The 27,301-nt window shown below is 32.6% G+C and overlaps 1 protein-coding gene across 20 annotated transcripts in view; it reads right to left on the bottom strand.

The window, feature by feature from the left end:
- Nucleotides 1-27,301, bottom strand: part of TRDN (triadin) — a 407,680-nt gene that overhangs the window by 35,612 nt on the left and 344,767 nt on the right. For 12 of the 20 annotated variants that reach the window (XM_050788685.1, XM_050788686.1, XM_050788691.1 and 9 more), the window contains 13 exons: nucleotides 27,134-27,163; nucleotides 23,446-23,475; nucleotides 22,154-22,180; nucleotides 21,778-21,825; nucleotides 19,944-19,991; nucleotides 18,670-18,687; nucleotides 16,570-16,614; nucleotides 14,487-14,507; nucleotides 9,811-9,837; nucleotides 8,985-9,023; nucleotides 5,202-5,237; nucleotides 4,410-4,454; nucleotides 1,747-1,770 (listed from right to left, as the gene is read on the bottom strand). In XM_050788685.1, coding sequence (XP_050644642.1) covers nucleotides 1,747-1,770; nucleotides 4,410-4,454; nucleotides 5,202-5,237; nucleotides 8,985-9,023; nucleotides 9,811-9,837; nucleotides 14,487-14,507; nucleotides 16,570-16,614; nucleotides 18,670-18,687; nucleotides 19,944-19,991; nucleotides 21,778-21,825; nucleotides 22,154-22,180; nucleotides 23,446-23,475; nucleotides 27,134-27,163 — 438 coding nt within the window. The remainder of the gene's footprint in view (nucleotides 1-1,746; nucleotides 1,771-4,409; nucleotides 4,455-5,201; nucleotides 5,238-8,984; nucleotides 9,024-9,810; nucleotides 9,838-14,486; nucleotides 14,508-16,569; nucleotides 16,615-18,669; nucleotides 18,688-19,943; nucleotides 19,992-21,777; nucleotides 21,826-22,153; nucleotides 22,181-23,445; nucleotides 23,476-27,133; nucleotides 27,164-27,301) is intronic. The other 8 variants (XM_050788689.1, XM_050788695.1, XM_050788693.1 and 5 more) reach the window with 5 other exon arrangements.

Raw genomic sequence — 27,301 nt, 5'->3', positions numbered from 1 at the left:
TCTCTGATCATTTATTTTAATATGGTCCCTATAAATGATATATTTTAAATGATATATTTTTCTTTCTCAAATCTTTCCCTTTTCAGTTACTGCTCATCATCTTACTCTTATTACTACAACTGCTATTACTATGAAGTTAGGTGTCCCAATAATTCCTTGACTTTTTACTTCCCTCTGGGAGGAAGTAAACCATAGCTTTCTGCGGCACATTCTAAAATCTTTTGGCCTTACATGTTCTCCACCTGACAGTTTTACCTTAAATGTGCTTACTTCCCACTTCTTTCTAACACTACCCCTCAACTTCAACCAATACTTCTGATGCTGTCTTTCTTTGTTAGCCATTTCTATCCTTTTCTCCAGCTAACCAAATCCTAACCATTCTTCAAGGCAAAAATCTTGGCATTACCTCATTTATGAAGTCTGCTCTCATTACCTTTGGCTGTAGGGGAATGGTGTGGAATAGGGTAGCTTCCAAGGGCCTTTGCTTTTATCTACACATTTTGCCCTTGCCATCAGTGAGACAATTTTGGGTCCTTACAATATATTTCCTTTTTTAAATTCCTGAGGCAAGTCTACGATCACCTGAAATCAAAGACCTTTGAATGACATATGTGGTAAGTATCATATTTTAATGATTCATTTTTATTGTCTTCAATATTAGCATTAGGTACAGTATAAGCACTTAGTTGGACCTTCTCTATCCAATTCTGTAGCCACTGACTACCTGGGGCTTTGGGAAATTGAAATGTGACTAGCACAAGATAAAATGTGCTGTAAGTATAAAATACACATAAGATTTCAAAATCTCAATACAAAAAATGAATGTAGAGGATAAATACATTTCTATATTGATTATATATTGAAATAATATGTGTATAAAATAAGTTACATAAAATAAAATATTACTAAAATTATTTTCACTTATTTATTTTTGTCTTTTAATGTGTCAACTAGAAAATTAATATTACATATATGTCACATTTTATATTTGTGTTGGGTGGCACTTATTTAGAATAACTTTTTTATAAATATGGAAATAAAAAAGGATAAATTGTTATTTCCTTGAATTTTAAGAACTTGTAAGAATATTTACAGTTATATCCTATATACAGAGAATTTCTATCTGTACCTGGATCCTGCTATTCTAGAGAATCTATTCTGGGAGCTGTGGTTTATACTATAGAAGATACATCCATTCCTAACTATGATGTTTTTGTTAGATATACAATTATAGTTAGGTTTCTTAGATATACAATTATATTACAATTTATGTTTACAGTTAAATTATAACTATACAATTAAATTACAATTTAAGTTTATAAGATATACAATTTTATTTAGGTTAATGAACATTCGAAAACAGCAGCAAAAGCATCACTTTTCGACCATATGTGGTCTTTAACAAATTTCTAGTGATTGACAGTTTAAGGCAGATACAGAATTATTTTATTTCACTTGACTTTAATCACTGAAAGTATTTATTTATTTAAATGCAAATCACTTTTATTTTCAGGCTGGAGAAAATAATAAGGCATTTCTGTTACAAGTTGTAATTTCAAATAGCATAGTTCTTTTTTTTAAGTTTCAACATAAGTAGCAATAAAAGCTAATAAATTCCTGTCAGAGGATTTAGTTTAGAATAAACTAAAACTGAACACATCAAAAATAGAAATATTTGATGAATTTCATCTTGAAATTGATACCATATATCAAAGAGAACTTGGCATTAATACAAACTGTACTTACTTGATACTCTTGCAGATTTTTCTGCTAAAAAGAGAATATAAATAAGTTTTGTTTAACTGAGATAAAATGCAAGGAAATTATAAATCAGTAGACTTTATAAAAATATCTAATTATTTTGTTTCTTGCTTATTATTTAAGAATGAATGAAGAAATACAGTCCTCTATTGCCTGTCAACATGAGTCTTTGTTTTATCATAATTTTTAATTTTTAAAAATTTTTATTTAGAGATGAGGTCTCAGTTGCCCAAGGGACATGAAGTAGTACAATCATAGCTCACTGCAGCCTCAAATTCCTGTGCTCAAGCAATCCTCCCCCCTCTGCCTCCCAAGTAGCTGGTATTACAAGTATGAGCTACCATGCCTGGCTGATTCTTTGAATATCTTGGTTAATCTATTTTATCTAAGAAAATATGTCAGCTATCACAAAAGCTATTCATCAAAGTGTCACAAAATATTTATGCTTTTTAAATACTCTTACTAAAATCAGGATCTTTGTAAAATTAAGAGTTTTGGCTCAACTATTATTATGCCTAACTTGAATAAAATTACTTTGTATTTTGTAACAGCTAAATATTTTCTTTAAAATTCCCAGACTTCATGAAATATATCATTTAGAATTATTTTTCTTTCAAAAAACAAGTAAGATAAATAATTACCAGACTATAAAATAAATCTTAAAAAACAACATGCAAAGTAAGTCAGTTTACTTTTTCATAATAATTTATTTATTTCAATGAGAGGTTATTATTTTTCAAAGAAATGTGCTTTCTTATTAAGTTGCATGTAGGACAAAATAACTAAGGTGAAATTATTATCCCAAACACTAGAGCAGACATTCTAACTTCTTGAAAAAGACTAGTAACATGTCCATTCTAACATTAGTCTCATTTAAAGAGCCAGGCTAGAATATATAACTTTTAAGCAATCTGTATTACATGGTTTATTGTGAGATTTGTAGAGTTTCTAACATAAACCTCAGGATTAAAATTTTATTAAAATTAGATTATTCCTATTAAAAACATTTTCAGCCTGGATAGATATTTTCTGTATCGCTAGAGTACTATGGTTCATGCATAAAATTATAAAGTAAATAATTTGGAAAACTATTTCACTAAGACTAACACGTTATTATTTTTTTCTTTAAAAATACTAGCATTGGTTAGAAAGGTAGAAATTTAGGGAAAAAATAGACTTTCACTGATACATAATGAACTGTTAAATGAAGGAATGAATAAGAATATGCCTGCTCTCAATTATCTCTGCATTGGACTTGTGCTTTCGTATGTAATCACAATATGAAGACTTTAAAATGATAGATTCACAGAACAGAGTAAGAAATCTGAATCAGAAGTCTGAATCCCTTGTACAGCTGAGTTACAGAGGTTTCCTCAAATCATCTCTCTAATAGATCACTCCCTTGGGGGCAAAGTGGGATAGACTCTATCCTTGGGCTGCTCTGATTGGCAGAAAACTTTCTCTTGTATTTGCAGCAGCATAATAGAATACTGAAGTGTCAATAGATGGCCTTAACCATTATAGTGTTTGGAAACATAACAAACTTGGAGTCAAATCTTGTCTGTACCATATAAATGCTCTTGATATGTCAGATTTTCTTTCATTGCACTTATCTCAGCTTCAAACTGGACATGATAATTGGGCTTTCCTAAGGATTAAGTAAACTAATAATAGGAAAATGTATAACCATACTTTTTCTAATTAATTTACTTTTCTCATTATTCTGGCTGATTATCTCAAAGGATATTAAACAATATTTAAAAGAATGTTTCAATATAAAAATTGTGCCCCTATATTATTCTACAGATGTAATTTTCCTTTGTATTGAAAGTTTTACCTCTTAATATTAGTGATAATTATGAATACATTAATAATTTTATGTGTAAGTGGTATGTCTAGATATATCTAGTCATTTCAGGGATATGTACCACAGTGAGCAGTAAAAGGGAGTCAGTGAAAAACAAAGCTTTTTCTCCGCCTACTAGAGATCTATGTATTTGCTATGAATGGAAATAGTTGTCTTAGTTATGCTATGTTTACCTAGCAACTTAGAATTTACAGCACTTTTTTAAAGTAATTGAATTTGCCTAAAATTATGTTGCCAAGGCTACATAATTTAGAATAAACCTTATAGTTTTATGATAATAATATCAGCAAAATAGATCATTCTCTTTTTAAGAAACACATGTCTCCATTATGCATGCTGGCATTTCCTATTTTGTGTCTAGGTTGAATTAATTTAAAGGTCTAATTTATAAGTAATAAAAAAAATTCATAATCTTAACTGTATGTTATTTAATCATAGATGAAAACAAATCCCAGTAATATTTATTTTTACTACCATATTACTTTTGACATTGTTCATGCTAAAAAAGTCTTTTGTAATTGAGAACTTTTTCTTCTGGTGTGTAACAGAATATTTTGTTCACGTTAATGTTGCTGATAGTTCTGATTTCTTCACATTTTCTTATTTTCTATTGAAATGTAAGCCTTCTGCTAGATTTTCTACCTGTCCACTTACTCTGCTGTTAAGAGAAGTTTGTATCTTTTAGATTTCTTTGTTTCAAAATAATTTAATATTAATATTAAGCAACAAAATAATTCAGATATTTTCATACCAACATAGTACTTATGTAATTCAAGATTACCTTTTGTCACATTGTGTAACTGAAGACTTTCTTTTCTTGTTGAGACTGTTAATAAGGAAAATGTAAATTAAAATTAAATGTTTAAAGTAAATTTCCATAAAAATTGTCTCACATCAATGCTGAGCTTTAAAGAATGAAGATAATTTAAGTGTTATAAACATTTTCTCAAGGTGGTTTTCAAAAATTTTTTCTATCTAACTGGTACCTAACAAAAATAAATGTTAGCACTAGACATTGTTTTATAAACAGAGGTATAACATGAATGTAGGAACAAAATTAACTAGAATCTATGAAAAATGGGTCATTCTGATTAACTGGATTTGGAGATAAACAAAATGAGTTATTTTGTCATTGACAATAATTCTGATATGCCTAAGAATGCTTTCCTACTGATCTAATAAACTATCTCTTTGGTAATTAAGACCTTTGTAAGCTTTATGATAATTACACTCAAATCAGTAATTGTCATATTATATGGTGTAGTTTTCTAAATAAATAAACCCAATGCTAAGAAAAATGGCAGCACTGTAATTCGTTTTATACCTTGCTCATCAGTGGCAGAACAAATCAATGCTTATTTGCGTGGGTTGACTTACATCCATTGCTTCTTTGACACTGCTGTTACTAGATATCCACCAATTACTTACCACATTTCTTCTCTTACTCATGCTAGCACTCATCACATACATTTTTAAAAGTTTTTTTTTTTCATATGGTATAAATACATTTTGACTTAAAATATTTTAGCTTCTGGGCTTTGCATTCTATTTTTTTATTCTTTTAAAAAATTACCTTTTTCTTCTTTGAGATGCTTCATGTCTGCTTTTTCTGTGTAGAAGAAATAGTAATGGCAATTTATTTACTTATTTATTTTTAATTATACTTTAAGTTCTGGGATACATGTGCAGAACTTGCAGGTTTGTTACATAGGTATACATGTGTCATGGTGGTTTGCCGCACCTATCAATCCGTCATCTACATTAAGTATTTCTCCTAATGCTATTCCTTCCCTTAACCCCCACTCCCAGAGAGGCCCCAGGGTGTGATGTTCCCCTCCCTGTGCCCATATGTTCTCATTGCTCAACTCCCACTTATGAGTGAGAACATGCGGTGTTTGGTTTTCAGTTCCGGTGTTAGTTTGCTGAGAATGATGGTTTCCAGCTTCACCCATGTCCCTACAAAGGACATGAACTCATTCTTTTTTATGGCTGCATAGTATTCCATGGTGTATATGTGCCAATTTTCTTTATTCAGCCTATCACTGATGGACATGTGGGTTGCTTCCAAGTATCGGTCACATGCTATTTCTGGTTCTAGATCTTTGAGGAATTGCCATACTGTCTTCCGCAATGGTTGAACTAATTTACACTCCCACCAACATTGTAAAAGTATTCCTATTTCTCCACATCATCTCCAGCATCTGTTGTTTTCTGGCTTTCTAATGATTACCATTCTAACTGGTGTGAGATGGTATGTCATTGTGGTTTTGATTTGCATTTCTCTAATGACTGGTGATGATGAACTTTTTTTAATATGTTTGCCTTCTTTTGAGAAGTGTCTGTTCATATCCTTCGTCCACTTTTTGATGGGGTTCGTATTTTTTTCTTGTCAATTTCTTCAAGTTCCTTTTAGATTCCAGATATTATTCCTTTGTCATATAAATAGATTGCAAAATTTTTCACCCATTCTGTAGGTTGCCTGTTCACTCTAATGATAGTTCCTTTTGCTGTGCAGAAGCTCTTTAATTTAATTAGATACCATTTGTCAATTTTGGCTTTTGTTGCAAATGCTTTAGGTGTTTTAGTCATGAAGTCTTTGCCCATGCCTATGTCCTGAATGGTATTCCCTAGGTTTTCTTCTAGGGTTTTTATGGTTTTAGGTCTTACATTTAAATCTTTTTCTTTGTTTTCCGTTTTATTTTATTTTTATTTATTTATTTATTTTTGATAGAGTCTCACTCTGGCACCAAGCTAGAGTGCAGTGGCACGATCTTGGCTCACTGTAACCTCCGCCTCTCAGGTTCAAGCGATTCTCCTGCCTCAGCCTCCCAAGTAGCTGGACCACTGGCATGTGCCACCACGCCAAGCTAATTTTTGTATTTTTAGTAGAGACAGAGTTTCACCATGTTGGCCAGAATGGTCTCAATCTCTTGACCTCATGATCCGCCCACCTCAGCCTCCCAAAGTGCTGGGATTACAAGCATGAGCAACCACGTCCAGAACATTTAAATCTTTAATGCATCTTGAGTTAATTTTTGTATAAGGCATAAGGAAGGTGTCCAGTTTCTGTTTTCTGCATATGGCAAACCAATTTTCCCAACACCATTTATTAAACAGTGAATTCTCACTTTCCCCATTGCTTGTTTTTGTCAAGTTTGTCAAAGATCAGATGGTTGTAGATGTGTGCTGTTATTTCTGAGGCCTCTGTTCTCATTGGTCTATATTTCTGTTTTGGTACCAGAACCATGCTGTTTTGGTTCCTGTAGCCTTATAGTATGGTTTGAAGTCAGATAGTGTGATGCCTCCAGCTTTGTTGTTTTTGCTTAGGATTGTCTTGGGTATGTAGACTCTTTTTTGGTTCCATATGAAATTTAAAGTATTTTTTTTTTTTCTAATTCTGTGAAGAAAGTAAATGGTAGCTTTATGGCAATAGCATTGAATCTGTAAATTACTTTAAGCAGTATGGCCATCTTCACGATATTGATTCTACCTATCCATGAGCATGGAATGTTTTTCCATTTGTTTGTGTCCTCTCTTATTTCCTTGAGCAGTGTTTTGTAGTTTTCATTGAAAAGGTCCTTCGCATCCCTTGTAAGTTGTATTACTAGGTATTTTATCCTCTTTGTGGCAATTGTGAATGGGAGTTCACCATGATTTGGCTCTCTGTTTGTCTATTATTGGTGTATAGCATTGCTTGTGAATTTTGCACATTGAGTTTGTATCCTGAGACTTTGCTGAAGTTGCTTATCAGCTCAAGGAGTTTTGGGGCTGTGACGATGGGATTTTCTAAATATACAATCATGTCATCTGCAAACAGTGACAATTTGACTTCCTCTCTTCCTATTTCAATACTTTTATTTCTTTCTCTTGCCTGATTGCTCTGGCCGGAGCTTCCAATACTATGTCAAATAGGAGTGGTGAGAGAGGGCATCCTTGTCTTTTGTAGGGTTTCAAAGGGAATGCTTCCAGCTTTTTCCCATTCAGTATGCTATTGGATGTGGGTTTGTCACAAGAAGCTCTTATTATTTTGATAAAAATTCCATCAATACCTAGTTTATTGAGTGTTTTTAGCATGAAGAGATGTTGAATTTTGGCAAAGGCCTTTTCTGTACTATTGAAATAATCATGTGTTTTTTGTCATTGGTTCTGTTTATGTAATTGATTACATTTATTGATATGTGTATGTTGAACCAGCCTTGCATCCCAGGGATGAAGCTGACTTGATTGTGGTGGATAAACTGTTTAATGTGCTGCTGGATTCGTATTGTCAGTATTTTATTGAGGATTTTCGCATCAATGGTCATCAGGAATATTGGCCTGATATTTTCTTTTTTTTTTTATGTCTCTGCCAGGTTTTGGTATCAGGATGGTGCTGGCCTCATAAAATGAGTTAGAGAGGAGTCCCTCTTTTTGTATTGTTTGAAATCATTTTAGAAGGAATGGTACCTGCTCCTCTTTGTACCTCTAGTGGAACGTAGAATTTGTCTGTAAATCTGTCTGGTCCTGGGATTTTTTTTTTTGGTTGGTTGGTAGGCTATTAATTACTGCCTCAATTTCAGAACTTGTTATTGTTCTATTCAGGGATTTGACGTCTTCTGGTTCAGTTCTGGGAGGGTGTTTGTATCCAGAAATTTTTCCATTTCTTCTAGATTTTCTAGTTTATTTACGTAGAGGTGTTTATAGTATTCTCTGATGGTAGTTTGTATTTCTGTGGAATCAGTGGTGATATCTGCTTTATCATTTTTTATTGTGTCTATTTGATTCTTCTCTCTTTTATTCTTCATTAGTCTGGTTAATGGTTTATCTATTTTTTTAATCTTTTTAGAAAAAACAGCTCTTGGATTCACTGATTTTTTAAGGGTTTTTTGTGTCTCTCACTCCTTCAGTTCTGCTCTGATCTTAGTTATTTATTGTCTTCTGCTAGCTTTTGAATTTGTTTGCTCTTGCTTCTGTAGTTCTTTTCATTGTGATGTTAGGGTATTGATTTTAGATCTTTCCCACTTTCTCTGTATCAGAGTAATATATTTATTAACAAGTCTTCTTAAGGTGAGGAATTGAATTTTGTGTAGGCAGTTTTCACAGTTCAGTAGTAATATGAAAAGAAGTCTGTAGCTTTAATTTAGTAGTAACAGGTAGAGCCTGCTTTCGGCTTTACATTCCTGATCCTTTTAGATATTTAATAAAAATGCAATACCTATATGTTTTGCATGATGAACTATAATTATGATATGTGCTATAAAATCAGTGTCTTCATTTTCATCAACTATTTTTAAATCATGTAATCTGTATAATTTTGTATTTTTGTTCCTGTTTATGTGGCTACTTTGATGTATATATCTTAAAATGTCATCTTTACCTTTACTTTCTTTTTCAGATATTTCAGTTTTCTTCTTCCCTAGGGGGGAAAGAAAAAAAAAAAAAAAGAAATCATCATTTTAAAAAACATGACCTTCTTCCTCCTCCTTTTCCTCCTCCTATTTCTTTTTTCCTCCTCCTATTCCTCTTCTTCATTTTTTGAGACAGGGTCTTTCTATGTACCCTCAAATTCCTGGGCTCAAGGGATCCTCCCTCCTCACCCTCCTGAGTAGCTCGGTTTACTTACAGGTATGACCCTCTTGCCCACCTCCTCCCCTTTTCTTTTATGCTTTGAAGGGAGAAGCTAGAATAAGCCATGCCTTTGTTAAAAGTTTAAACTAGAAACAACAGGAAAAACAACTACATGTTAAATTTTTACCTTTAGGAAATAAGAATTTGCCCGGCATGATGGATTCATAAGTAAACTAATGAATTAAAGCAATAAAAATGTAACATAATATTTCTAAGCAAAATATGGATCCAGTTTTCAAAGCAGTCTTGGTAAATTGATAATTTTCTTGCTACACCTTTTAGACAAAAGTGAGAAGAAAAACAATATTTAATCGGTGACTTATAAGTTTGTATGTGGTAAAAATGGACATATTGCATCATTTACTCCTTATAACAAGGGAAGTAAGGAAGGGAAGGGAATGTTATTATTTGAAATTATTTGTGATACAAGGGAAGTCATTATGCTGTTCTGTAGAACAGAATATCTGGAATTTGAGGAGCTAAGGGATTTTCTAAATGTTGCACAGCTAGAAATTTAAATTTACATACCGTTTCAACAACTCTATCTTATCTCCTCTGAAAAAGTAAATATTTACCTGATTCTGTGACTTCTGATGTTGCTCCTTTAAAAAAAAAATGTAGAAATAAAGGAAAAAAAATAAAAGAAAAAGTATAGGTTTTTATTCAGTAGCAGACAATTGAAACTTATCTTCTGATATTTCCTCCCAAATTACAATAGGCACATATACTCAAAATGGCAAGAAAATGTACTAATGCTTAATATTTCTGATAACTGTAACTAGACATCTATTTTAAAAATAGAACAAATATTCAATTAATCTAAAATGGTATATTTAAATATTATAGAATTGGTTAGTAGAATAAATAAGATCTAGTACTTGATAGAACAACAGGATGATTAGAGTCGACAATAATTTAGTGTGCATTTTAAAATAACTAAAATATTAGAATGTTTGTAACACAAAAAATATGATAAATGCTAATGTGATGGATACCCCATTTACTTGCCTATATAAAAATATTTCATGTACCCATAAATACATCAACTTCTAAGTACCTATCAAGTTAAAAATAAAATAAAATGAAATATAAAAAATTGAAAAACATACATGATATAATTAATGAATTCTAAATTCTATGGCTCGTTTTCTTAATTACAAATTATAAATCTGTTACATAAATTTTTAATCTTCATTGATGTATTCAAATATTCATTCATATAATATTTATTAAAGCAGCTTCATTTATAAGATGCTGTTAGAAATGCAGTTGAGTGTGGTCATGGGATGAGATTAAAAGTATAACAAAAACAAACTCAGTTCATGTTGATTACAGTCTGATAAGTGATAGAAGACATAAAATTATATTTGCCTTTTGCCTATGCTCATACAGAACCATGCTTTCTTCTTGTTCCTTCAGTAAATTTACAGATTAAATTTCTAAGTATAACCTGGCAAGTGTTTTTTTAAAAAACTTTGTATCACAAATAATTTCAAATAATAACATTTCCAGAAAATAAAAATTCTCTGATAGTTTAAGAAATATCTCTCGTAAAATGTCAATGTTTTCTATAAATGTGATATCAGTTTTATCAGTCTTACATAACTATTTTGGGTAGCTATTTTCAAAATTCAAAAAAAAAAATTTTTTAAACAGTGAAGGTATACAATACATAATATTACATAAAAATATAGTATTTTTAAATGGCTTTATAATGATGTTTCATATTAGCATTCTAGTTTTGGTTTTCAACCCTTAATTTTGGTACCAGTGTTCACATTAGTAGCAATAATACAAACTATACTAGAGAATTTCTCCAGCCTCAAGGCTGTACTTAATGTTTAAAATTGGCATTGAATCCATTATGAAGTAAACTGTAGCTGCATTATTAAGGAATCTGTCATGTGTTGTCCAGAAGACAGGTTAGTTCTGGGTATCAAAACATATAAATACAACATCCAGATACACTTTGGATTGAAGTACTCAATTTTTAATCCAGGTTACAGTCTGAGTATTCTAATAGGATTAAATAAACAGTTTTATTGTTTACTATGGCATTTTTATTATTGATTAAAACATCCAGGAAACACCAGTGATTTTGAATTACAAAATAAAATGTACCTCAGGGCTTTAAAAAAATTAGAAAATAAAAAGCTAATGTGTTAAAATTAAATAAATTGAGGACATATGTGCTCTTAATTTTTCTTAACCCACATAATAACTGTTAAAGGGTTCTTCATACTGTGTTTATTCAATACGTCTAAACAAACAATTGAAAGTAGACAAGAGAGAGATACAATTACTGGGTTTTTTTTTATTGTTGTTTTGTTTTGTTTTTTTTGCACAGGTATTAATTATCATGGTGAATGTGTTAGCAAACCAGGTACATCAACAGAAAACAAGATAAGCATTCCCTCATACGTCCTGGTCCAGTGTCATATACCTAATATGTGCTCAATAAATACATGTTCAAGGATTAATGAGTGGAATACAAGCATACTCATTTTATTGTGCTTCACTTAATTGCAATTCTCAGGTATCACATTTTTTACAAGTTAAAAGTTTGTGGCAACCCCATATGATTAAGCCTATTGGTGTAATTTTTCCAATGGTGTTTGCTTCCTTCTCATTTCCGTGTTTCATTTTGGTGATTCTCACAATATTTCAAATTTTTCATTATTATTATATCTGTTATGGTTGTCTGTGATCAGTGATTTTTGATGTTACTATTGTAATTGTTTTGGTGTGCCACACACCACACCCATATAAGGTGGTAAAACTTAATGAATGTGTGTATTCAGACTGCCATTCACCAGTCCCTCTCACTTTCCTTTAGTCCTCTCTGTTTCCTGAGAGTCAATAGCTTTGAAATTAGACCAGTTAGGAACCTAAAATGGCCTCTTAAGTATTGACAAGAAAGAAAGACTTGCACATCACTCACTTTAAACCGAAAACTAGAAATGATTAAGTTTAGTGAGAAAGGCATGTTGAAAGCTGGGATAGGCTAAAAGTGAGGCCTCACGTACCAAAGAGTTAGCCAAGTTGTGAATGCAAAGAAAATGTTCCTGAAGGAAATTAAATGTTACTCCAGTGAAGACATAAATGCTAATAAAGGGAAACAGCCTTATTGCTGAGACAAAGAAAGTTTTAGTGGGCTGAATAGAAGATCAAAGCAGCTACAACCTTCCCTTAAGCCAAAACCTAATCTATAGCAAGGCCCTAACTCTCTTCAATTCTATGAAGGCTGAGAGACATGAGGAAGCTGCAGAAGGTAAGTTGGAAGCTAGCAGAGGTTGGTTCATGAAATTTAAGGAATGAAGCCACCTGCATAACGTAAAAGTGCAAGGTGAAAGAGCAAATGCTGATTTAGAAGCTGCAGAAAGTTATCCAGATCTAGCTAAGATAATTGACCAAGGTGGCTACAATAAACAATAAGCTTTCAAGGTAGACAAAATAGCCTTCTAGGGAAGATCACTTGAGCCCAGGAATTTGAGGCTGTAGTGAGCTATGATCCCCCACTGTACTCCAACCTGGTGACAGAGTGAGACCCTCTCTTTAAAAGAACAACAACAACTTAACAAATAGCCTTTTATTGAAAGAAAATGTCACCTAGAATTTTCACAGCTAGAGAGAAAAGTCAGTATCTGACTTCAAATCTTCAAAAGACAGACTGACTCTCTTGTTGGAGGTTAATGAAGCTGGTGACTTGAAGTTGAAGCCAATGCTTATTGACCATTCTGAAAATTCTAGGTCCTTTAAGAATTATGCTAAATCTACTCTGCCTATGGTCTATCACTGGAATAACAAAATCTAGATGACAGCACATCCGTTTACAGAATGATTTATGGACAGTTTTAAGCCCATTGTTGAGACCTAATGCTAAGAAAAAAGATTCCTTTCAAATATTATGGCTCATTGACAATTCACCTGGTCAATCAAGAGCTCTAATGGAGCTGTACAAGGAGATTAATATTGTTTTCATGCCTGTGAACACAACATCCGTTCTGTAGCCCATGGGACCAAGGAGTAATTTTGACATTCAAGTCTTATTACTTAATAAATACATTTCATATGGCTGTAGGTGTCATATATAGTGAGTCATCTAATGAATCTGTGCAAAGTAAATTGAAAGTCTTCTGGAAAGGAATCACCTCTCTAGATGCCATTAAGAACATTTTTGACTCATGAGAGGGAGTCCAAATGTCAGTACCAATAGCAGTTTGAAAGAAATTGATTCCAACTCTTATGAATGACTTTGAGAGGTTCAAGGATTCAGTAGAAGAAGTAACTGCAGATGTGGTGGAAGCAACAAAAGAATTACAAGTGGTGACTGAATTGCTTCAATTTCATGATCAAACTTGAACAGATGAGGAGTTATTTCTCATGGATGAGAAAAGAAAGTTGATACTTGGGATGGAAACTACTCCTGGTGAAGATGTTGTGAACATCGTCAAAATCACAACAAAGGATTTAGAATATTCCGTAAACTTAGCTGATAAAGCAGAAGCCAAGTTTGAGATAATTGACTCCAATTTTGAAAGAAGTTCTACTGTGAGTAAAATACTGTCAAATACCCATACGAACTACAGAGAAATCTTTTGTGAAAGAGTCAATGTGCCAAACTTTATTGTTGTCTTATTTTCAGAAATTACCACAACTACCCTAACCTTCAGAAGCCACCACCTTCATCAGTCAGCACCCATCAACATCGAGAAAATACCTTTCACCACTAAAAGTATTACAACTTGCTGAAGGTTCAGATGATCACTAACATTATAAGCAGCAAAATACTTTTAAATTAAGCTATGTACATTCTTTAGTCATAATCCTCTTGCACACTTAATAGACTATAGTGTAAACATAACTTTTCTGTGCACTGAGAAAACTAAAAATTGTGTGATTTATTGTGGTGGTCTGAATGAAACCTGCAATATCCCTGAGTTATGCCAGTACAATGACATCTAATTTTCCTTGAATTGCATTTTTTGAGTAACTAAACATCTCTTCATGTGCTTATTGGTCTATGGCTTCTTGCTCTCCCCATTTTCCTTTGGTTGTGCTTTTTGTCTCCAAGGTATGCCTGTACACACAATATCCTTTGTCAACCAGACTCACTTATATGATAATAGTATAATGGCTATTACATTAACAAACACACCATACATTTTAAACTTCATACATAACTCAAAGAAATTGTGAAATTAAGACAATGAAATAGGACATTCTTAAAATTCTAAAATGGTACACTTACTTGGAGTTGGTTTTGGTTTGTCTAAAAAGGAAAAAATAACAAAAGAAAATCAGTGATAATTTTCTATCTATGGGCGATATATCAGCCCTTTATATTTCCTATTTTTGCTTTTTACAGTAAAAATAAGACTAAATATAACAACAATGAACAGTAGGGAATGCATTTTTAGTAATTTTTAAATCATTCTCCCAATGAGTTTCCCACAGAACAGTAAAGCCTGAAAGTGTGGAATCTTTCTTGGTCTCTTTTTTTATTCCTGTAAATTTCATATTTGATTTGATACAATATTAATGAATGCTCACAAAAATCTCAACTTCTTACTGTTTCTGAAATGACATAAAATATATATTCTACCACAGTCCTTTTAGAATACATATTAATATTAATTTATACTCACAATATTAATTATTAATGTTAATTTATACCAACTCTCCCAATCCAGTATGTTGAACAATAAGGCTCTTTTATAAAATCTCAAGAATGAATCGGTGGTAGGTAAAAAAAATCATAAAGACATTCTATTTTTTTCCAATATAACACGTGTTCTAAAATATATATATATATATGTGTGTGTGTGTGTGTGTGTGTGTGTGTGTGTGTGTGTATATATATATATATATTTTTTTTTTTTTTTTGAGACGGAGTCTCGCTCTGTCGCCCAGGCTGGAGTTCAGTGGCACCATCTCGGCTCACTGCAAGCTCCGCCTCCCGGGTTCACGCCATTCTCCTGCCTCAGCCTCCCGAGTAGCTGGGACTACAGGCGCCCGCCACCTCGCCCGGCTAGTTTTTTGTATTTTTTAGTAGAGACGGGGTTTCACCGTGTTAGCCAGGATGGTCTTGATCTCCTGACCTCGTGATCCGCCCGTCTCGGCCTCCCAAAGTGCTGGGATTACAGGCTTGAGCCACCGCGCCTGGCCTAAAATATATTAACTAAAAGCATTAACTGTGTCATCTTACATCTAAAGTTCTATTTCTTCATAAAAAGTAGAAAAGATTTAGCTATGATTGCAGTTTTGAATCATCTAAAATTAAGTCAAATAACTAGTATGTTAACTGTTAATGGAGGGAATACAAATTGATACATTTTTGTAGAAAGCAATTAGGAATATCTATACAAATTACATTTAATATACCCTATTACTAAAAAAAAAAAAAATTCTACTTTAAAGAATTTTTCCCATAAAAATAAAAAAACTAGACATATTGTTAATTAAATTAAGGGAGATCTTTAAAACAACTTTAACATATATCAGTTAGAGTCTAATTAAGTAAACTATGTACAAATACACAATAAAATAGTGTTTTTATAAAATATTTTATGTGCTGATATAAAAAAAGCTTCAAGATATATTCTGAAATAGAAAAAGCTAGTGACAGGATAATTTATAACATGTCAATATTTGTGTAAGAAAAACAAGAGGCATATATATATATATATATTTGTACAGGTAGATAGATAATGCTAGAAGGATACATTAAGAAATAACAGTGATTACCTATGGAAATTATCAGATATTTTTGAAATGAGAACTGGTAGAATTTAAAAAAAGAGAGAGAGATTTTTGCAGTTAACTTCCTATGTGCCTCAGTGTTTGAACCATATGAAGTGTTACATATTATAAAAACTGAATGACATTTTAAAAGAATTAAGCTAACTTTTAGAATAAGGTAACTTCTCTTTTAAGAGGATATATCAAGCTGAAATTCACAATTTGTGAAATTTAACCTATGTAATTTGATAGGATATTTTAAAATTATCAACAGTTAATCAACTTCATTAGTATGATAAATTATATTAATATTGACAACAGTGAAATATTGAATATTTTGGAAGGACCTTGTGAATCATGAAAGCAAATCTAATTTGTTAATTTTACTTATCATAATTGCATATTTGGCAATCCATGTTTGATTGACAACAATATTGCCCTTAGGTCAGATAAACTAGATTATACTACAAAACCACAGGACCACACATTACCAGGAAACACAGTGAAAATCACTTGTATGCATTACTTTAATTTTTGAATATAATAAAAACAGTGAACCTAAGACAGAATATAAACCAAAAATGGTAAAACACCTGTTTTTATAGACGGAGGTTCTCTTTCTTGATGTTCAGCTTTTTCTAGAGAAAGAAATCAAATTTCACTGGCAATCTGTGGATTCTTCAGCAAATATTTCTTATTTACATATTTGCAAGTGATCCGCAGTTTACCCAAGAGGCATGCCCCAAAGTCGTTTTCATGTAATTTGAAACAAAGAAAGCATATTGCCATAAAAACACATTATAAACAGGGTTAGGTTAGGTTCATTCTCTGGACACCCAGGAAAAGACATTTTTCTACATTTGGCTGAAAGACAGTATTAGGGTTTTACCTCTTTGGGGGCTGTGTTGAATAAGAGGATAGAATATGGCAAAGAGGAGAATAAGAATACTGTTTCATTTGCTGAAAGTTGAGTCATTCTTTGGGGACATTTTTAGTGGATGGTATTTGTCTTTGGCATTTTACCAATTCCTCTTTTTCCTCTCTGAATCCTAGCTACCTTCTTGCCAGTAAGAAGCAATGCACTGCTGAACAGTAGTTTCTTATTGAAAATTTAAACTATATCCGTTGCATTCCAGAGAGTAACACATTTTGTATTTTTATTGACCTGTACCACCCTCCCTTTCCAGGTTTTCTTAAAACTCTCATAGCTGAATCTCAACTAGTCTAGGATACAACAAAATGAAATAAAAATGTATGAATAATAGACATCCCTCTTAGTTCTCTGAAAAATATTTGAATTGAAAATTTTAAAGAGATCATTCTCTTTCATCAAAAGTAGAATTTAAAGTCAACCATACAGGTGGAATATCTTGAATGCGATTGAGAATATCTGTCAATTGAGTAGGACTCCGGAACAGACCAAGTATTACCTCTAATGACCTCTAGGATCAGTTCTTCTGAGCTGTTCTTGATGTTTACTTGTCCTTTCTTTCCCTCACTCCTGAATTTGGAGTTTCTCTAAAATTACTATTTTTCCCCCAAATCATGCACCAATAGTGAAGTAGGTGGGAAGATGTGGGACCCCAGATGTCATCAGATTAAACAGATATTTGTAAATTAGGAACTGATACCATTCAAGAATAAACTTCCATGAACTGAATTTGCATAAATGTTATAGTAAATAAGCATTCAAAATAAAAGAAAATGCAGAAGCCAAAATTCAAGGTATTAAACTGTTATAACAACATTAAAAATAAATCAAGGGAACAATAATAATATAAAATATATATTCAAAATACAATTCACAGGTTCTAGGATGTGAATATATTCTGATTACAGCCATGCATTTGTGCTATATATCCTAAACCATGTTTATGTATTCCTAAGCTGTGTCACACATTTACCTTTGGGCCTTGTGAAGGTATTTTGCATGCAAGAGCCAGAATATATTTGATCAAAAGCCATTCATGCATTTGTCTAAGCTTATGTTCCACAAATGTACACCATTCAACGATTAACATCACAATTTTGACACAATATTGAATATATTTACTACCACAGTGGGTAAATATTTATGTCTTTCTGAGTCCAAAAGTCATCTTTAAACTCTCCATCACTATACTCTCTGTGTCACACTTGTACAGTGAAACGAAGGATCTTCAAAGTCCACATGTCCATAATTATAATGGACAAATGGCAAAATGTTTATAAATTAAATGGATTTCTAAATGCCAAAGTTTACCTACAGTTTAATTAATGTAGCTTAAAGCAAACAAATTAAAAACAGTATATAGTTCACAACACTGACAACTGTATAACATTTCATTTTCTTTTGTTATTCATTAACGTGTGATTAAAAGATTTCCCACCTACCTTAACTTACTGTGAGTGGTATTTCATAGCCCATATGGATTCCCTCTTTTAATAAACAATAGTGACACACTTTTTCTTTTATATAGTTATAGTCATTAATTAGTAGTGAAACACAAGAATGTTAAATCAATGCCATAGCAATAACATTAATTCATCACGAATAACAATTACATAGCAATCACATTAATTTATCATTAATAGTTATTTAGCCACAGGCAACACTGAAAATAACATTTTTCTTTAAAAAAAAAACTAAGCAAATTGCGAAAGCTGAAATGGTCAAGCAATATTTCTCAGGTGTTATTCTATTCATCTCTTACTTGCTGGCTTGGGCTTGGCTGTGGAGAATGGAGGGAAGCACATGGCATATTGATGAGTACAAACCATGGAAAAACTAACTTTAGTGTTTGTATTTACTTATTCTTAGCTTTAGGTCCCCTTCTTAGCTTAAGTTAACCTGTTTTCTTTGACCACTAATATTTTACTGTCAGCAAATACATTAATTCAACTGCAAAAAACTAGTAAGACACATGGTATACACATAAAATTTAAAACAATCTATATATTTGAGTCACAAATACATTGAGCTAGCTTCTTCATAATTCCCAAACATCCATACAACTGAATAAGATACTCAGGTGGTCATATTAATACCTCAGGGTACAAATTAAGGGAACATTTACTAAAATTATAAACTTAGGCAGTGGTTGGAATAAAGTACAATGGTCATATAAAGTAATGTGAAAACGGCCTCATGAGATTCTTTCTTTCTGCTGATAAACTAGTCTATAATTTCTATAAATAATTAGATCTCTCCTGAATTCTATTATATTTTTTTCCTCCAAGAAACTATTTAAATCCTTATTATGTGATTATCTCAGGAGAAAAAAAATGTTTCACAGAGTTTTTCTTTTGGAATGATTATTAGCAAGAGATGAGGTTCTCTTCATGGCTGAGGTGGGTAGGATTTCTGTCTTGGAATCAAATAGAGGAAGTTTAGTCACTCAAATGTGAATTGATTTCAAGACTCATAAGTTTTCTTTTTCCTTACAGGAAAAACTTCTGAAATGCAAGAGTATGTATCTTTTCTTTTTCATACGAACTAATGAGACACGGAGTGTTTTCAGTTTAACATTTTATGTTCTGTTGATCATTCTTTAAGGCAGACTTTAAAGTTATATAACCATATCCCTCTCTATGGAGCTTTCATGAAAGTAAATTATTCCAGCTAATTTATAAATAGCAGAAAGTTCCAGACTTCTGTTAAGATTTGAGGAAATGTGGTTTAAAAATAAGATTAAACATCTAAGTATACATGATAATCAATGCATTATATAGATTTTCCCATGAATTACACATAAGCTTAGGTCAATCACACTTAAAGTTATGCTACTCTAGTTATTATTTTTTAATAAAAATTATATTGAACACATTTTTAGTCATTCACAAGAATTCAGAATGTTAGAAATTATGGTACTAAAAGCCTGCACACTTCATTGAAGGGGTGTGTGTGTGTGTGTCTGCATGCACACATATGCGTGCACCACATAGCATATAAGAAGACGTAAAAAAAGATATAAAATACCTTATTTACCTGTTTTTTCTATTGTGACAGCTTTTACCTGCTTGAGAAGTTTTTCTTCTGTGATAGGAAAAAACATTAACACAAGTAGGGAATTTGAATACATCAGTGACATATTTCAACCATGATTTTTGTATTCTTTTTGAAATAGTACCAATGCCAAGGAAAACTTGTTGCCTCAATAAAACAAGCAAATAATATCTTCTATTCAAATTGGATGAAAGCACAAAGAAAATCTGTCCAGCTGAAATGTCCTTTGCAGCTATCTTGCTATAGAAGTTTTCCTAACTTAAATTGTTCCCTAACGTGCCAATATGAACCCTATTTTTCACCTTCACTGTATTTCAGTGTGTTTATCTGCCCATAGGTACTGCTTTATAAAATACATGTTCCCTTTCTATTATTAAATTAGAATAGGAAGAAGCAATTTTTGATCTTATTGTGCCTATACTTTCCTGGGAACCCAGGAATAGGTGGAGAACCCAAATTTCTTACAGTGTGAAGCTGGGGAAGAACAAAGTTGATACATTTGCTGGATGTCCTCTGTTCTCAGTGATTTTTCATAGTCAAAGATGCTTGCGTCAAAGTGAAGAAATTATTGCCCTGATACTACATGAAATTAAACTTCTCAAGCATTTCGCACTGGGTATGAATTGACTGATCAAATATCCTAAGAAGAAATTTTCACTGGATAACAGAATTTAAAGACCATGATGGTGTAACTGAAGTAAAAGAGTCGTTCCTACGAGACAATGCGTTTGATGTATGCTCAGAGACTAAAGTCTGTCACTTCTCTTTATTTCACCTCAAATTGACTAATATTTGGGACATAAGAAAATAACAGTGTTTCATTTAATGATAAGCTTCTAAAAGTTGTTTCTAACGTTCTGCTTTTGTCAATACAGACAGCTCTTCTCACCTCTCCACACTCCAGCCCTGCTTTCTTTATTCCTATATATTCTGTCGTTGATGTCTAATAGTTTTTTTCATAGCATATGGAAAACAAATCAAACAGACTAAAACCCATTGTGTACAGATTTTTTAAAGTACAATTTATAAAAGTAAGCAAAGGATTTCCTAAGATTTGCTTAGAGAAAGTATGTTTTTCACTTTTCAAAGATTCTGGCCTAACTATATTCACAACATTGGGTACATAATTCAGCCTGGAATGAAAAATAATATTCTACAGAATAATTGGGGCTTGGGTGGCCTCAAAATTAAATTCATATTTAATTAGCTGAAATAAAAACTTGTTTCTATTCTTAAATAAAAATTAATTCATAACCTTGTTTTGATAAATTATGTATCTTTTTTTTACAAGCAGAACAAATTAGCTTACTTCTACTTTCTACAAAATGCAAGACCAGGAATAAAAAGAAAAGAAGAAAGGGAAGGAAGGGTGAAGAAAAGAAAGAGTCAGGAGAAGAAGCAGGGACAAATGTTGATTTCTTCAGCATTTTTGGGACTTGGAGAGTCTAAAATGATCGTATTTGAATAAGCCAATCTGAATTACAAGTTTGGTCAGAATGCCGTGCCCAAATCAGAATAAAACAGCAAGTATAGAGCCCATTCATCTAAGTGCTGGGTGACTATGGTTTTTGTACAAAGCTAACTCTCTGGTGGGAAGGGAAGAGTAGTTGTCCAGTTACATCTCACTGGTTAAGTTCTTCGTACAAAAAAAAAAAAAAAATTCTGAAGATGACTAAAATTGGAGATGGTCTAGAAGCTGATTACTTAAGACATGAATTGTCCCAAATAACTTTAAACTTGCCTCTAAACTCTTACTTCTGCTAAAATTAAACCATTGAGAGATAATTTGAGACTACAAATACCACCTGCAAAATACCTGGTTTACCATGAGAAACAGTCTTTTCTGGTTTCACTATGTCTTGTTCTGAAAATAATAAAAAGAAAATCTTTTTAGGTATTTGGAAGCTGGGAAAATAACTAGCAGATGTTAGCAAATGTGCCCACAGAGAAAAATATTCTGAAACCTTCATATCATCCTTGTTTCTATGTAAAACTCGAAGGTTTTACTTCATGAAAACAATATGCCAAGAATTCTTATTTACAAAATTTTTGAAACTATAGTTTTCAAGGCATAGGCTGTAATAAAGCACGAATATAAAAGTACAGATTAAAAATACATGATTTTGAAAACATTTCAAAATTTTTTGTAAAAAACTCTATATAAGCATAAAAGATAAAATTAATATACATACTGTGTATTTGAACTTTTTCAGATACAGCTAAAAAGAATAAATAAATAACATATTAGATTAAATTACCTGCAAAATGGAGTATTTAACAACAACAAATATAATTGGTTATTGTAAATAGAACTAGGCATAACTAGTTTTAAATAGCATTGGGTTTCTGGTTAAAGTAAAACTGGCAAACATACAAAATGCTTTTATCTGGTAAAACATACCCACCTACAGCAAATAAATATAATCAGGAAAATAATAAAATATAATAAATCATAATAATATTTGTAATGTAACAAGGTTGCTATGAGCCTTGATATATTATAAATATATCACAAGAGCAACTATATCCAAGCTTATAATCAGCTGCCAGGTAAGTTCTGGTGAGAATTCAGGGGCTGAGGTACTATTGAATATATATCTAGATTTTGATTCTTGATTTTTTGATATTGAAGAATCTTGCTAAGTAACCTTTTATAATGAAGAAATAGCTACTATAGAGCCTGAGGGTTTTTTTGAACTTGCCTCAGGTCAATAGCTAGTTGGTACCAGAGGTACGACTTAAACGCTAAATAACAATACAGACTTGGAAAGGTCACCCTTTTTTTTAGATCAACCTTCTAATAAAATGATAACATTTTAGGGACAATCTCTTAATGGGAGCACCCAGGGTTTGGTGCAAATCAAACGTGGGGCACACCCCTAGTTTCAAAATTGATTAACTTGAAAATCCTGGAATAATAACTTATTTTCTGAACTTGATCTATTGAACTGCTTCTTCAGATATTGAGTATAGATAATAATTGCCATGCTGTCTGTTTCTCATAATGATATGATGAAAGTAAAAATCTATGCTAGTCCTTAGCTCACAATAGATGCTTAATAAATTCTTGCTCTCGTTCCCTTCAAACCACAATAGTCTATAACTTTGTGATTTTATGATTCTGGTATATTACTGGAAATAATTCAGAATTATGAAAACAAAGCCACCAGAATTATGGGAATAAAGCCATAAGTTAAACATGATTATTATTAATTTCATAAAAACCTTAGAAATGTCTAAAGAAACCTGGAGTCTCGGTTGAGATTTATTTAAGGCCATTTTCTAGATGCTTTTGTCTAGGGAATATTTCCATTCTCACCTAATCCAGTACTATAAAATCATGTTGAGCAACGGAGTGGACAAAATAATGAGGAACTTGGAGACTCTGTGCATGTCTCCCTAGTGAGATGTAAGCCTCTTTTAGTACTTAATAAAATAAAGGTAATGTCAACTCTGAATCTACATAAAATAAAGCTCGTGTTACCTGGTTTTGCTTCTTTTTTAATTTGGGGCTCTGAGGGAGAGAAAAGGCAGAAAATTTAAAACCTGAAAACATAAACTAGAATACAAATTAATTTTTAGAAATAACTTTTTTGGTTATCATAATAGGCAGGAGAATTGCTTGAACCCAGGAGGCAGAGGTTTCAGTGAGCTGAGATCATGCCACTGCACTCCAGTTTAGGTGACAGAGTGAGACTCCATCTCAAAAAAAAAATATATATATATATATATTAACTAAAATTTATTCCAGTTTTATGCTGGTTTGTCAATGATGGACTATTAAAAACAAAAGAGAAACATGCTTTGCACTTGTCTGTCAAGTTGTTGGTATAGCTAATTCTTTTAAATCTAAATTTTCTACTTTTTTCTAAGATGATTGTTGCAGGAAATGGTTCCAAAGTCAACATAAGACAAATTATTTTAACAACAAGAGTTGGAAGAGACTCTTTGAAATAGCTCTAATTGGGTACTTAGGTGATTTAGCAATTTAGACATATAGTGTTATGGCTCAAATGTGTTCTCCCAAACAATCTGTTGAGTCCTGACCCCCAGTACCTCAGCATGTAACCTTATTTGGATAGAGTTGCTACCTACGTAATTAGTTAAGATAAGATGAGATCATGCTAGAGAAGGGTAGGTTCTTAATCCAATATGACTATTGTCCTTATAAGAAGAGGAGAAGAGACACAAAGAGAGAGACACAAAGAGAGAAGATGACCATGCGATAATAGAGGCAGAGATTGAAGTCATATATCTTCACACCAAGAAACACCGAGGATTGCTAGAAAACACCAGAAGCTAGGAGAAGCAAAGAAATATTCTCCTCTACGGTTTAAAAGGAAGTGTTGCTTTGTCAACACCTTGATTTTTGACTTCTAACCTCCAAAATTGTAAAAGAGAAAAATATCTATAGTTTTAAGCAACACAATTTGTGATATTTTATTGTAGCCATCTGAGGAAACTAGTCAAGTTTGGCTTAGGAACATAGGTGCTGCTGAAACAAATACCTACACATGTAAAAGTGGTTTTGAAATTGGGTAATGGGTAAAGGCTCGAAGAATTTTGAGACACTTAATATAGAAAGCCCAGGTTGTTTTTAAGAGACTATTGGCAGAAATATTGACATTAAAGGTTATTCTGATGAGGGCTCAGAAAGAATTCAAGACAGCCATAGAAAAAGCTCTTGTCATTTTAAATGATGCATTTCTGACTTAGTCGATTTTGTGCTGCTATAATAGAACATCATAGACTGGGTAATTTACATGGAACAGAAATATATTTCTTATACTTCTAAGACTGTGAAGTTTGGGATTAAGGTATTAGCAGGTTTGGTCTCTGGTTCGAAGATGGTGCCTTGCTACTGTGTCCTCCAGAGAGAAGGAATGCTGTATCCTTACAGGGCAAAGGCAAAAGGGGAAGACAGCAGGCTAGTTGAACACCGCATGAAACCTCTTTTACAGGGGCCTTGTTCCCATTCACAAAGGAGGAGCTCTCATGGCCTAATCACCTCTTCAAGGCTCCAGCTCTCAATACTATTTATTCTATTTATTACACAGATAACACTTAAATTTTGAGAAAACACATTCAAATCATATAGATGTATATTATTATAAGTAGAAGTAGAATGTCGCTAGATAAATGAATTTTAAAGATGAGGTCTCAAGAAAATGAGGAATATATTATTGGCCACTGAAGGAAAGGTAATATTTGTTATAAAGTAGCAGAAAACTTGGATAAATTGTGTTCTTCTGTTAGGTGGAAGGTGGAGATCGTAAGTGAATACTTAAAAATTTAGCTAAGAACATTTTCAAGCAAAGTATGGAAGGTGCAGACTCATTTCTCCTTGTTGTTTATAATAAAATGTGAAAAGAAAGATACACATAAATTGAAGAAGAAAGTGTTAATCAAGTAAGAACTGGCACTTACTGATTTGAAAAATTCTCAGCGTATCTAGACAGTGTGCCATGGAGATAGGGCCAAAGATGGCTGGACAAACTTTTGCTAAAGAGATTAGATGTATGACTCATGGAGCCACTTTGGCAGAAGACAGAAATAGAGATGTGGTTATCCAGGAAAGATCTGTGGAGGACCCTCTTATCTAATAGTTTAGATGCCCCATGAATTAATTGTGATACTAGTCAGGTTTTCGAGAATTTTAAAGAAGCAAAAACAATGCCAGCCTGGACAAAAGGGAAAGAGGCATGATAAAATGAAGGGATAATGACTCTAAGAGAAGAGCCATGAATTCAAACGCCTGGATTGATGGGACCTCCTGTGGCAGACAAGGCAGGGCTCTCGGCTTGCTGAGCTAAGAGGGCAGGGCCACTGTTCCACCAGGCTCAGAGTACAGAGCACTGAGGCAGAGAGAATATTCTCAGGCTTTGAAATATGCTAGGTTTTGGCTTTGCTCTAGGACTCAGGACCTCTTTTTATTTTATTGTAATTTCTTCCCTTTAAAATAGGAATGTCCATCCTATACCTGTCTCATCATTTTATTTTGGGAATAAATAATTTGTTTCATGTTTTCACAGGTTTATAGAGAAGAGGAATTTTGCTGAAAGAAGAATCATACTCCAAGTTTCATATATACTGATTTAGATGTTTTAGATAATGAGATTTGGAACTCTTGATTGATATTTAGAAAAAATTTTGGACTTAGAACCATGCTAGAATGGTTACGACTTTTAGAAATGTTGGGATGGTGTGAACGTATTTTGCACCTGTGGAGGACATAAATTTTGGGCCAGCCAGAGAATGGACTGTTAGGGATTTAATTGCGTCTTTCCAAAAGGTATGCTTACATCCTAACCTCCAGTACCTTAAAATATGACCTCATTTGTAAATAGGGTTATTGCAGATGTAATTAGTTAAGATGTTGTCATAGGGCAGTAGGGTGGATACTTAATCCAATATGGCTGGTGTACTTATTAGAGGAGAAGGGTTTGCAGAGATAGAGACACAAAGGAGAAGGTTTCCAAGTGATGATGGAGGCAGAGATTAAAAGTGATGCTTCTACAAGCCAAGGAACATCAAGGATTGCTGGAAAACACCAGAAGATGCAAGGAAGAATTCTTCTCTACAGATTTCATGGAAAGCAGGTCCCTTGTGACACCTTTATTTTGGATTGCTACCCTCCAGAACTATGAGAGAATAAATTTCTCTTGTTTTAAGCCACCCAGTTTGTGGAATTTTACTACAGTAGCCCTACAACAATAATACAATTATGAAACATTAAACAAAATTTTAACTGTGTTCAGAGCCAGACAGTTGAGTGTTCTTTTGAAAAAGTTTCTACTGCCTACTGTAGCCTTCAGAAATGTGCAACTGACTGATAAGCCTCAAAAGAGAGAAGGATGAGAACAGATGTTTTGCTGATTGAATGTCTGTGTCCTACAATAATCAGAGAAAATTTTGGTTTTGTGGGAGTCAATTCAATTAGCCAGTTACTTCTTCTGAACCATATAAATTTCTCAGAGATTTCACCTACGCAAATAGAGATTTTTCTAGAAGTGGGTAGCATAGAGAAATATATATTTTATTAGTTTTTTTAAGTTGATCAAGGATAAAATTTGATATAATATTTGTGCTAGGACATGACATTTGCAAAGAGATATTGTGCTATTTATTATAAACATAGAAAGCATATATGTCTATAAATAAAATATACATACCTGGCTTCTCTTCTTTTTTTCCTTGTAGTTCTAAAAATATAGATGAACATTAGTAAAAATGATTATAGAAAGATATTCATTTCCTGTATTCATGTATATTTATTTTTATATAATTATTTTCTATGTTATTCGTTGGTTTCAATCTCATATTAACTTTGAAAAGTTAAT

Source organism: Macaca thibetana, chromosome 4 (assembly GCF_024542745.1).
Source record: "Macaca thibetana thibetana isolate TM-01 chromosome 4, ASM2454274v1, whole genome shotgun sequence".
Classification (NCBI taxonomy): domain Eukaryota; kingdom Metazoa; phylum Chordata; class Mammalia; order Primates; family Cercopithecidae; genus Macaca; species Macaca thibetana.
The sequence above is the reverse complement of the archived record's forward strand: the minus strand, read 5'-3'. Positions and strand labels throughout refer to the sequence as shown.